We start from the raw sequence: 14,338 nt of genomic DNA on the forward strand, positions 1-14,338 counted from the left end.
CTGGCACCGAGCGACTTCCACCTATTCCCAGCAATGAAGAAGTGGCTGGCTATGCAGCATTTTGATGACGACGCACAGCTGCAAGAAGAGGTAACGAAGTGGTTGAAGGCACAGGCGGCCGAATTTTTCGACGAAGGAATTTCCAAGCTCGTACATCGCTACGATAAATGCCTTAATTTGTATGGTGACTATGTAGAAAAGTAGTATTTGAGTGTGGCTTTCATCTGTATATAATAAAATTTGTTTCCTATACTTTGTTTATTTTTTTATTCCAAAACGTAATCTACTTTCTGGATAGCCCTCGTATAAAGAATTATATTTTGGTGTACTTACTTTATGATGTTGTATGTATGTAATGCTGTATTCAGACACTTGCTAATAATATTACGGTTGATCTTTGGATTATGGTAACTTGGCGATTTTTTGGCGAAAATTTGGCGACAAATTCTGCTACAGCAACCCTCTATTTTTTTTTCGCCGCCATTTTGTCTTCATGAAGTAAAGACATGTTTCTTTTATTTTTATTTACTGAACACTTTTTCCAACAATCTACTAGCCGAATTACACTTATGCTAAAAATTTTATGTAACAAAACTGCGTAATCATGACAAATATTAACTGCAAAAATGGGGAAAAGTGCACAATCGCAAACTCCTTGCGCATTTTTCAGAATAGCACATACACATAAACCATGTACACGTCGACTTATTTTTACTTAAAAACACATCCCAGAATTGCACAAAAATGGCATTGCGCACACTCTTGACTATATCCATGTACACTGCTTTTTTCTCATAAATTAGAAAAATATCACGAAAATGCATGAAAATTTTGTGAATCTTTAAATCCGGTAAAAAGAACATATATGAAATTACCTCATCGCGAAAAAGTATATACCCTTTCCAAAGATGAACATTTCCACATATAAAATAAATAAAATATCCAAAAACTTTTACCTCTAAATTATCTATTATATTATAAACGTCACCAACGAATTCATACCGCAAACATTACAAATGGTACAAATACTTAGTGTCAAATATTTAAATTATTTCCATGCACGTTTACTTCCACTCAAACGTATACCAAATTCTTACAAACATATAATTCACAAAATAACTATCATTTAATTAAAATATAATTAAATTCAAAAACACTACTTAAAATACAAATAAGCACATACATTAAATTAATAAAAATTAGCTTATTAGCTTACAATCCTAATTACTTTAAACTAAATCATTGCTAATAACAATTTTCCAATAATACCATATTACTTTATTTACTCCTTACATTTAGAACAATGCATAAGAATAATATCCTCAAATAATTAAAAATACTAACTTACCTAATCTTCTTCAGAATCTTGATTACGTGGCGGATATACTTTTCTTATTTCCTCTGCTAAATAAAAAGCAATCGTATGTGCGCCTGTTTCAGGATCTTTAAAATCATATTTATAGTTCACAGCAAGATGTTGAAAACCTTCATCCTCCAAACAGACTTAATAAAACTTAATAAGCAATCTTTACTTCTATCTCGCACAACTTTAAAAAAACACTTATTACTACCCCTTTCAATCCCACTAAATACCCATTTCGAATTCACTTTAGATAGGGCCATGGGATCCAAAAATTAACCAACACTGTTTCACACAACACAGAATAATGCTAAATACAAAATTTCCAGATTTTTTCCAGATTTCCCCCCTTTTCCGATTAAAGAACTGTAATTCGTCCATTAATGTCACATGACATATCTCATGATCTCTCATTTCCCTCACACGAAATAATGCATAATCGGAACTGAGTACTTCTCACATTATTACCAAAGTCCTAGGTAGTAACCTTTATCGCCTCCAAAATGTCGCCAAACTACCAGTTACCATATTCCAAAGATCAGTCAATATTACATATTTAAAATATATCAGTAGTAATAAATACTGACTGCAGTATAATGTATATTTCTGTACAAGGTCTATAGAAAATGTAGTTATTTTAGTTACTGTAGAAAGCATCTATAGCAGTAATCTTGGGAGTCAGAAAATTGTATCAAGTTGTGTAATGTAATTATGGTGCATAATTCTGACCAATTAAAGTGAACAAAATATGTTATACAAGGGAGTTACACATTTTTAGAATGATCTCCACAAAGAATTTTTTTAAAAAATATTTTGGAATAAAAATTTGTTACAACTTATAATTTGAAATGAGAAATATTGTCTACTACTTTTAAATTTATTTTCTTTCAAAACGTCACATGTAAACAAGCTTTCGATTGAAGGATCTGTTTTTGTGCTTTCCAAAGAGAAATATAACTATTTCATAATTCAAAAACATTGTAAAAAGCATGGCATTAAAAGTGCAAAATAAGCAGCATCGCTAGTTAGAAAGGGAAAACTCACCAGTCATTACTTCTACATGGAAAGAAGATTTTGAATGAATGTCCAAAAAGGGTCTGTACTGTTTCTAATATTTCTAAAGTTGGATCACTGGTAAACCAGAGAAAATTTACTGATGTAAAAATCAATTTCAAAGTCTTTACATACATCTGTGGCAACAGTAAATAAACTAATAAACTAAGATTTACAATTTGTTTCCTCAGTGAGATATTAAGGTGCTCTACCACTATGGGTGTGAAAGCACACATATCTGAAAACATGTTCCAGTTCTCGAAAGAGCAACAAGTGGTAATACTAATCATCATCCTGTCTGTATTATCCAGTAAACACAAGGGAACTTCTCTGTCATCCACTGATGTAACAACTATGATCTCTGAGAAATGATTTAAGAATTTGCAAACTTTTATCTTAGTTATTTCTGCAAGAAAAAATAAAATACTCTTGTACTTTTCAAACTATTGTTAGTAGTATTTATACAGACACTGACTAAAGTAATATTTTTTATTAAAAGATATAAATAACAAGCCACAATTTTATGCAAGTATATTTTACTCTTTGCATTAAAAAATTAGAGACTGTACTTCTGGATATTAATTAGAAATTTCCTCATTTAGTATTGAAGCAAGTTACCGTATTGTATAGTTTATCACTTTTATAACTACCATATTTGTATTTATTCATTTATATATGCATATATGTATGTAAAATAAAAATATGTGAACTTCTGATTTTTAATTGGCAATAGCCTCTTTTATCCTTCATTTTAATTTAGTTACTTCCCTGTTCTGTCCTAAAATTAGTAACTGTTTGTAATGTGTCAGTCTAAACTGCCTCATTCTAAATTAATCTGTTTAATGCCTGCAATGCAGGTATGTTACAGCCAATCACTCTAAGAACGTAAAGAACTTTTTTTTTTTTTTTTTTTTTTTTGAACGTGTTTTGGCTCTTCTCTCCTACTCTTTCTTTTAAATGTATCATTTTTGTTTCCCTCTTTTCTCTTTGCAGTTTGCCACTGCCTTCAAAAAATATATTTCACAAGTTTATGGCTGAAGATGTAAAATATTTTTTAAGAACAAGGTATTATAATGCCCATTAAATTTATGTTGGCTTAATGAAAAATATGTGTCAATCATAAATAAAAAGGAAATAATTGAATTTGCCCATGCCTGCAAGTTTATATATATTAAACTAAGGAAAAAATTAAAACCACTAGGCATGGCTTACTATGGCTGCTTTTATTGTTATTTCTTCTTGTTTTTGGTAATGTAACAATGTAAGCTCATGCAACATATTCTGTGTTATTTTTTATTAAAATCTCCTTCCTTTTCCTTCTAGTGGGTTGAAGAAAGCTTTACAAACTTTGAACAAGGAATTAATTGGCGGTCATATGTAGTTTGTGATGTAGCTTATAACAGTGTGAATAACTGGCTGTGGACACCTTTCATCGAACGAAGAGAGGCCAATCGAATGTATATTGAAGTGAAATTTAGCATGAGGGACTGCAATCTGTTCCCAGGCATGGCACTATCATGCAAAGAAACATTCTCTCTTCTATATTATGAGTTTGATGCTGCTACGAAAGAACCACCACCATGGGAGCCTGACTCTTATAAGCTCATCGATCGAATAGCTGCAGATGAAGGCCGTTTCACTTCAACCAGTGAGGTGATTATAAACACTGAAGTAAGAAGTGTTCCCATCACCAAGAAAGGTGTCTATTTTGCATTTCGAGATCAAGGTGCCTGCTTGTCTCTTATAGCAATCAAGGTCTTTTACATTACTTGTCCATCAGTGACACTCAATTTTGCATACTTCCCTGAAACTCCTACAGGACATGAACTTCCTGCAATTGTATCTGCAGAGGGGCAGTGTGTGGCTAACACTGCTGTTGTGGATACTCCCCGCCTTCTATGCAAAGGTGATGGAAACTGGACTTTGCCTTCTGGTGGCTGCAAATGTAATCCTGGCTATGAACCAGTAGATCAGTCATGTCAATGTAAGTCATATTTTTTATTCAATTCATGAGTATGTTTTTATTCATAATTAATTAGGTATTATGGTCTTCCCTTTTTTTTTCTGTCAAATAGTTCATATTCATTTAGCAAAAAATTATTCAGGAAGCAGGATTATCATATAATTAAAAATAAATTCCGAAGTAAAATTTGATTATCTGTAATAAAAACTAATTTGTTTGCATGTGTGTGTGTGTATATGTGTGTCTAGCTGTCTCATTGTCATCTACTTGTCCTTAGTCTTCTCTTATGATGTTTTCTACTGTTGTGGTACACTGATATATATATATTCAGAACTTTGAAATCTGGCACACATATTATTTGAATGGTGAAGAAGTTCATCTTAAACTAGTTCTTTCAAATTAAATTAAGTTTTTTTTTATGCAATATTAAGATTTTTTTGTGGATTATTTGCACAATAAAAAATTAATAATTTCAGAATTCACACCACAAAACACAGTTGGAAAAATCTTTTACGTGTAGTTTATTAATAATCTCTAACATAATATACCAATTTTAAATTGATTTTTCATTCAATTTTTTTATCATTTCACACCTATTATTTTAAAATTTCAGTATCCAGCTGTATTGGATGTTAAAATTGTGTCGCGACATTGATGGAATTTCAAGAAACAGTTAAAGTGGTAACATAGAAATGGCTTATATAAGAATGTATTATTTCATAGTCGTGCATACATATGTGTTCACCTGAAGCAAAGAGGTAAATGCATGCCCCCATATACAGTGTAAGGTATCCAGCCATTTGAAGACAACAAAAAGGGGGTTGGAGAGGAAATGCACATACAATTAAATTTAATCAGTGTTTTTCAAAACATAATATCATAATAAATTTAATCATAGCTTTATATAATTCAGAAAATTACGCACACAGTAAATTACAATTTTGAAGTTTAAATATTTCCCTTTTGATTAATAACATTATTTCACTGAAATAATATAAACTGTAATGTAACTAACATAGAAGTTATTGCACTGTGTTTTCAAACACTTTTGATTACTTAATTTGTGTTTAGTAGAGAGAATGGCAATATTCGAAAGTTTTTCTTAATGCTCAGATATGATTGAACTGAACTATATTCATAATTATTTTTAAAAGATCTAAACGTGTAGCTACTTTTAGTGTTCAGAATTACTGAAATAGCACAGTTTTTAAAACTAGGTATTTCTGCTTCATTTATATCATGTTGGATATTTGGGGGCTAAGCTGTTATTTTAAAATTACTTATATATGATGGTATGGATTTTTCACCAATTAGAAAACAAGAATTTTCACATATTTTCCTTAATTTTTTGTATTTCCGTTTTAGTAGCAAGTTTAAAATATTTAACTCATCTTTAATTTCTATGTGAAAAAAAAAAATTAATTTTTCTGAACAATTTGTTTTGTTCTCTGTTGATTCTTGATAATCTGATTTATTAACTTTTTTTTTGTTTGTTTGTTTTGTTTCTGTTGATTACATTTTTATTTCTCAAGAATATTTCATCTCATTGCTTGTAAAGAAAGATTTAATCCTCTATTAAGAGTGTGGATTTATAAACATTTAAAACTTGATTGCAAGGTTGTATTCTGTTTCTATTAGTATTGAATTCCATGCACATAATGTACATAAAAAATTTTAATTAATTGACTTCAGAATATTATAAAACTTTTTAATTAATTCAACTTAATAACTTAATAATTAATATTGTTGTTTTCATCCCAGTGGAATAATGTGTTTTAATTTGGTACCATATCTTTTAATACTGATGTATTTTGGTTATTTTAGCTACAATTCTTTCACGGCCCTTGTTCTTGATGTCCATCACATATTTGTGTTGTTTACAGATTTAGAAAATAAGAACACTGTAAAAAAGAGTTAAGAAAAACCTTTTTTTTAATGGGTAATGAGCAGTGATACTGGCACATATATCTCTGTTTAAAAACTTATATAGCATGTACCTATCCTCTAATGGAAAGAAAATCCGATATTTTAATACCAGCTTTGATTTAATATAAATACACTGCTGGCCACCGTAAATGAACACGCTGAAGGAAGAATGCAAATAACATGAAATTTACAACATGCATTAGCAGAGATGCGATATGCAAATGATTAGAATGTCAGCACAGACGCACATCACGCGCCTGTGGCGCCACTTCAAAGCACTATTTATTAAGGCTTGCAGTCTTCGACGATTTCAAGTTTAGCAATTGTGTTTTTCTTGTGGTTTTTTTTCAAAAAAACGATCAATTATGCCGCGTAGTAAACAGCGATCATCGTTTGATCAAGGATCCGAGTTCGACAGATGAAGGATAGTGGCCTACCGAGAGTGTGGATTATCTTTCAGGGAAATCAGTAATCGTGTTGAATGAAACCAAACAACTGTAATGCGGATATGTGACCGGATTCCCCACTGCCACCGTTGCAAAAGGACAGGGACATTGTTTGCGATATGACAACAAGCGTTGTCATGCAATATGATAAGGAGATTGTTGTGCAATAAACGTGGACTTTTGCGCCGCATAGCCGGACGCAGATGGTGCTGTAGAAATCGGGAATAGTAATCTGCTTTGACAGTTTGTCCTTCAGGTACATCATGTGTAAGAATCACACCATCCCAGTTGTATGCCATAATCAGCATAACATTCACCCGACTGGGTTCCTGTCGAAATTTCTGTGGACGTGGCGAGCCTTGGTGACACCATTCATTTGATTGATGCTTTAATTCAGGCTCATAGGCTCATGCCCATGTCTCATCAATGGCGACAATATGCTGCAGAAATGCATCTCCTTCATTGCAGTATCTCTCCAAGTGGGTGCCAGCCAGTGCATACCGTTGCCATTTCTGTACTTCGGTTAGTCGATGTGGAACCAGCGGGAAACAATTTTCCTCATGTTGAGAGATTTCTTCATTATGCGCCACACCATTTGATGACTCGAACCAACCTCTAAGGATAATTCTCGGACAGTCCATCGCCAGTCTATGGTAAGGAGACCGCTCAGTATGTTGATCTGATCTTGAGGAATGGAGGGCCGACCTGTGCGTTGCAAATCCACAGTCTCATTCTGACCCGAACGAAATGCTTGAACCCATCGTGCTACTGTCCTATATGGTAAAGCATTTGTGCCACAGGCTTCCACTAATCCTCGATAGCATTCTGTTGCATTTTTGCCATGGGCAACCTCGATTTTAAGCCACGACCACTGATCACCTTTTGAAAACATGCTTTAGAGTGATGGAAACGAAACTCCTCACTTTAATGCCACACAACAACTACCCTTATAAGCAGATCGACTGTTTTTTACATTCTACACATCGACGTCGCCACCTCACCGCTCCCATATCCTATTTGCACGTGGCCGCCCTTTTGCGAGTTTCAAGGTTAAGTTGCCACTATTTAATTTACAACCCTGTATAATGAATGGACAATGGCAAAACTATTTGGAATATTAGAACACAGTTTTATTGTGTACAAGATGTTACTTGAGAAATGAAAAATTTCATAAAGGCCTTTCTGTTAAAATATTTGTATGTTAGAGCATTTTAAATCTATACATCTCACTATTTATACATCTCACTTAACCACTATTTTTTTAATATGGTTTTTTTGGTGTTTTTATTTTTATTCTTTTTTATAAATATGTAATGAAAATGTTTAATATTCCAGTATGTTCCCCTGGTATGTATAAAGAAAAAGTTGGAGATGAACTATGTATGCCATGCCCATTACATAGTTCTGCATCATTTAGTGGTTCTGTTGATTGCCAGTGTGACAATAATTTCTACAGAGCACCAAAAGATCCAAAATCTTGGCCTTGTACAGGTACGATCCAATTTATTTTATTGCTGTTGATAAAGATAATTGATAAAATGTATATTAATCCTTTTAGGATACTATATTAATTTTCTAAATTTCAAAGTTATTTAATTGTATAAAATTGTTGAGTTCATTTTAACTTATTATTTTAATATTTAGAAAAATTACATAATTTACTTACTCCCCCTGATAATTCAATTTAAATTAGTTTCATATCAAATCCTTTGCTGTATTCTAAAACAAACAAGTTTTTTTTTTACTAACCTGAAATTAATTTTTAATGCAAAATCTAATACAAGGGATTCTAAACAATGATTTTGAAATATACAAATAAAATTTCAAAATAATAACAAATATTAAGATCACAAAAGACATATGAAATTGAGAAGTTAACAGAGTAAATGTATTTGTAAGTATCAGATACAGTACTTTCATCTGTAATGTATTTTCTGTGATTTCAGCATTGTTATGTATCAGTTTAATTAAAATTATATAATAACCATTTATTTTGATACAATTTTTCAGTCCATTAAGAAAACAATTTTTAAAAGCAAATTTGTTTCTGTGGAAATGAAATCACAAATTCTGTATCATTTGTAAAAAGGAGAAAAATCATTTCACATTGCAAAAAGTCTGAATTTAAATGAGGCAACAGCGAGAACCATTACAAAAAAATGGAAAAGAAAATAGAGGTGCAGTGACCACATGATCTTCGATATATGCAACTCTTTCCTGAACACATGTTATTGAGAAAATGGAAAAAGGTACTCAGCCATTAGGATTGAAGATTTTTGTATAAAAAGGATTCCACTTGGTGCTAATATCATTCGAGAAAATATACTCACCATAAACATCTGAAAGAACACGGAGAATCTTCTGTAAACCCAAACGTTTTTAAAAAAAAGTTTTGCAGTTCATAACATAAGAACTCATGATCATGAAACAACCAAAACGTACATCCCCCCAAAATTCAAAGGTAATAGAAGAGCAAGGATTACACCACATCAAGTTTTTAATGCCTATGAGACTGGGCTGTAGTGGGAAAAAATGCCCGAAAGAATTGGTAAGGTGAATGGAAACACCTTACCAATCCACTAAAAAGAAAACTCAAAAGTTTGGGTGACAGGAAATTTTGATTTTTCAACTGTTTTGTGCAGGAGGTTGAAACTTACTTAAAGCAAAAATATAAGAGCCTCAAGGTGCTAATACTTCTGGGTAATGCTTTGGTTACTGAATGAATTTAACCCATCCCAATGTCACAGCAGAGTTTTTATCATTGAATGCTCTTTCTTTGTAGTTAGACATAATTGATTCAAAATCAGTTGGTGTAATGAAAGCTTGGAAGGCATTTTCGATTAAATAGTGTATTAAAATCGTATTGCATTTGGTAAAAGAACTAAAAAAAAAAACATTTTTAAATACATGTTGGAAGAAGATATGACCAATGCCAGCAGAAACTTGCTTGAACCCCAGAAAATGAGATTACGGAGATATTAGATACAAGGATTGAAAACATCAAAAAATTATTAGTGGAAGAAGAAATCAGCAAAGTGGATTTAGTGGTAATGTCACAAGAAGTTTTTTTATCAAAGACAACAGCTCTGATGAAAATTGTGAAGTTCTTAATTTAATTATTAATGTTTAAAAGGTTAGAGGAAGGATTTACCTTGGTGAAAGATCTTGAATTATTTTTCTTGACTGAAGACCTGTGCCAGACTAAGCCAAAATTTCGAAAGGGAGCTGGATAATCAAATCAATTCTGAAGACAACTGCTCTGATGAAAACTGTGAAGTTCTTAATTTTTACTCTAAAAATGTTGCAGGAAAGACTTACCTTGGTGAATTTTTCTTGACTGAAGACCCTTGTGCCAGAATAAGCTGAAAATTCAAAAGGGAGCTCGAAGTTTATCTATCTCAACCAACAAGATTTTCTACAAACTTGAAAGGGCCAGCTAGCAGACAAGTTTAATAATAGATTTTTAAAGAGTGCAGATGATGCAGAAAATTGTAATGAAGAAATTGATTTAGAAAGTGACGATATCTCTACTCTTAGAGCTACTCTTGCCTCATTGTGCTGAACAGTGATAAAAAAGAAATTTAATAAAATGAGCTTGAATTAAATGAGAATAGAAATTTTTTATTTACTTATGTTTTCTGTTTTACACATGTTTATATTTTTAATAAAAATTAATAAATTGAAAAATTTCTCTTTAAAAAGTTTCAGAATTCATCCCTCTATTTTGTATTGGTTGTTAGTCTCGTATAATGTAGTTTCACACAATACAGTGTTTTCTAGGAACCTATTTATTGTGTTATAGGAGGGATACCTGTAGTTTCAGTTATTATGAAAGATGATATTTTATAATCATTAGCATTGTAAATTTCCATTATACAAAAAATGCAAATTTGATTTTCATTCCTCTGTTTCACCTCTGCAATACAGTTACAAATTAGCAAACAAATATTAATTTTAGAGCATTATAAAGATAACTTTTTTCACAGTCTTCTACAGATTACATCATTATTCATTGTCTTCTTATCATTATTACTGAAAACTTTTATCTTTTATTTTTAATATTTGTATTCAGTATTGTGCTGCGTGTCTTGTATGTATGCTATACACAGTGCAACTTCATTAAACTCTGTTTAAGTACATATACTAGAAAAATATGCTAAAAATGTCTTGCAGATAGGATGAAATTAAGTTAAAAAATCGTAATTTTAATTTAAAATTGTAATTTTGTCATATTTTTCTTAGTCTCTTAAACTTCTTTCTCACAATTATATTTTATTCAGTTGTTTTACTTTAAATTGTCAGTTGTAACGTTATTTTTTTGTTGCAGAACCACCTTCCCAGCCTCTGAATTTATCTGAAACTTTTGTGGATCAGTCTTCCGTGCTCCTTTCCTGGCTGCCACCAAAGTTCTTGGGAGGTCGTAATGATACATTTTACCGAGTTGTATGTGATAAGTGTGGAAGTACTGTTGCATACATTCCATCTCAGCAAGGTTTCAGTGACACTAAGGTGACTGTAACAGGTCTCAGTCCTGTAACATCTTATAATTTTAAAGTCTATGCTGAAAATGGGGTATCAAGCTTCACCAAGAGTATGTTTGCTGAAATTACCATCACCACTGAAGCATCAGGTATTTTTATATCTTTATTTTTTTAAGCCTTTTGAAAATAAAAATGTTTTTATATCTTTATTTATAAGCCTTTTAAAAAAGTTACATGTTTTTATATCTTTATTTATAAGCCATTTGAAAAAAAGTTATATGTATCTAATTTTGTTTTAAAAATTTTACTTTGATTTTTATGTTTGTAATAAAGTATACATAAATAATATAAATAATAACGAGATTAGATTACGTAGATCATTCTAAATTGCAGCATAGTCAATATATATATATAATTTATTTCCTAAACAGTATTGATTAATTGATTATAATATGTCCTAAGTTAAATTAAAGTAGAATTATTTTAAAAGAGTGAATCAAAATGTTAATAATGTTTTAATGGGGACTGAAGTTAATTCATCATGAAGAATAAAATTCAAAGGAAAAATTAAAAACATGTAATCATTGTCATTGATCGGAAATTAGTTGACTTTTCAAGGGGAACAAACCAACTCCCGTTCACTGAACAATAATTGATAAAAATACGTAAATATGAAAGTGTTTCGTCTTTACTCGAGTTATAAGTTAAAGCCAAACCGGCAATTCTAGTCAGGCCAAATATTTCCATGAATAGAAGAGATTATGAACCAATGCTGATACTCAAAGAACTTATTCTTATGAAGCATGTTAGTCAATTCAATTTGGAGTAAAAAGCAATTACTGTAGAGAAATCCTAATGAACCCGAGTAACCGTCCCCGACACTTTCATGTTTATGCATTTGAGTTCTATATTATTTGTAAAATTAAACATTGGAAATTATCATTATGAAATGAAATTCAAAGTAAAGTTGAAATAAACATAGAAGATTACAAAATAAGATAAATAATGCAAACTTTGTAAAAACAAATCAACGACAATATAAAAATAACATAAAAAATAATATATAATAAGAACAGTGAATGTACATGAAGATATAAAGGCCAGGAAAGGTATTAAGTAACTTACATTTTTTCTAGTGGGGGAGTTGGCAAAGTGTTCTCTTCGTGTCTGACTCATAAGTGTAGGGTGTCCGAAAATTCTTAGCGGCAGTGGGGGCTTTGAATAATATCAGTCGGTAAGACTTGGGTGAAGTAATTTATGGCAGTGGGTGGGACTTGGAATTCTTGAGGGATGTATTATGTGGAGTTCTTATTTGAGTGAGACTGTCTGTTAAGATTTTTTTGAAAATACTAGTGAATGGAAATTAATTAATTTCTGGCCAATTGTCATGTCGCTATGATTAAGAATTTAAGAAAGGAAAAAGGAATTTTGACTGTCCAAGAGCTATTAGACAGACTAAAGTCATGAAATAGGCCCATTTTTTTAGTAACAGTATAAGTCTGAAGACAGTTAGCTTTTTACAATATATACAATTGAGTAATTACACTATATACAAATCCTTCAACTGACAGTCATCCAACTTATACCGCCTTCTCAGGTTTAGGAACAAATTATTATATTCCTATCAGTTAAATGATTTAGAGTGAGTATTTAACGCCTGCTCTTTTAAGGTAATGGTTGATAAATTGAATGGGAATTAGATTATTTTTGAGAGTTTTAATAAGGAGCAAAATTTCGTGTTGTAAATCTATTGTATCTGTGCATATAATTTTAATTCGTTGTATTTGTTAATTACTTTTTTGGATATGTAGGAGTTCCAATTTATTAATTTGTTAGTAAAAAATTGAAGTTTCTTGTTTTGTCAAAAAGTAAAATTTTTTTGTAGTTAATGATTTGAAGATCTAGAAAGTCTATGCTATTTTGTGAATTTTTAGTTTTATTAAGTGTAAGACAATTCGGATAAATCTCGGAGTGTTCAATTTTACCAAAATTATTAATTGTAATAAGGTCATCAATATATTTGTAGGTGTGTTTGTAGTAATTTAACTCTTGTGGTTGTAGATTTTTTTGGAAGTTAAATTCTTTGACAAATAAAAAGATATTACAGATCGAGGTGCTGGAATGTAAGCCCATTGGCAATCCTCTGACTTGTTTAAAAAGTTGATTTTGAAACTTGATGTAGTTATGAAAAAGTGTGCATTTTAGGTAGGTTTTCCATTTGTCAAGAGTCATGATATTGAGCATATCAGGGAAGAGTTTAGGTAGATCAAGTAGACTGGTATAGATTTCTTCTAGAGGAAGTGAGGTATATAAGTTTTCAAAGTCATAGCAGTTAATGTTTTTGATGTTATTGGTTTGAATAATATTAATAACAGGAGTGTTATTATGAATGATCCAGCAATAGTTATGATTAGTGTTACAATCATTGAAAATAAATTTACAGATTTTATTAAGTTGAATTGAAAAATAATAGTCTACATTTTTCTTGTAATTATTAGTTCCATTAGCTATAAATCTGAATTTTAATGGTGTTTTATGGAATTTGGGAATCGCATAAAGATTAGTAAATCTGTTGTAGTTTGCATTGAAAGTAATATTGAGTTTCTTATGAAAAGTTTTAATCCTGTTTATTATAGATGTTTCTGTAAGGTTGGCCAATTGATAAGTAGTTGCGTTGAGAAGTTCTTTATGAATAATTTCAGCGTAGAATTGTTTTCACATAATGCTAAAGTTATTAGTTGCTTTATCTATTTTTGTGATAGTAAAAAGCTGTTTTAATTTATTAATATCTGATGTAAGTTGCGACCAATTCAGTGTACTTTGAAACTTGAGGTGACTGATTTCGGTGGATATGCGTTGAAGAATTTTAGCTTTCCATTTTAAGAAGGTATCTATGGGTAAATTCAGTTGATAGCTTGCTTTAACTATAAATTTGTTGATGTTGTTTTCGAAAGTCTTGTAACAGTAATTTGTAGTCATGTTTCTGACTGGTCTAAATTTTGTAGTGACAGCTAAATAGACAGCATTTTTCAGAAAAAGTAATAACACAGGCAGTTCCTAAAACTTAGTGAGTGTACTTGAAACATGATCTTTTTGCATTAATATAAGC

The 14,338-nt window shown here is 31.1% G+C and overlaps 1 protein-coding gene across 5 annotated transcripts in view; it reads left to right on the top strand.

Annotated features, from left to right (window-relative positions):
* Positions 1-14,338, top strand: part of Eph (Eph receptor tyrosine kinase) — a 479,031-nt gene that overhangs the window by 421,814 nt on the left and 42,879 nt on the right. For all 5 annotated transcript variants that reach the window (XM_035354222.2, XM_035354221.2, XM_035354225.2 and 2 more), the window contains exons 3-5: positions 3,737-4,397; positions 8,084-8,239; positions 11,076-11,378. In XM_035354222.2, the coding sequence (XP_035210113.2) occupies positions 3,737-4,397; positions 8,084-8,239; positions 11,076-11,378 (1,120 nt within the window). The remainder of the gene's footprint in view (positions 1-3,736; positions 4,398-8,083; positions 8,240-11,075; positions 11,379-14,338) is intronic.

Source organism: Stegodyphus dumicola, chromosome 1, assembly GCF_044657685.1.
Source record: "Stegodyphus dumicola isolate Sdum_Otavi_A_Nest chromosome 1, ASM4465768v1".
NCBI classification, from domain to species: domain Eukaryota; kingdom Metazoa; phylum Arthropoda; class Arachnida; order Araneae; family Eresidae; genus Stegodyphus; species Stegodyphus dumicola.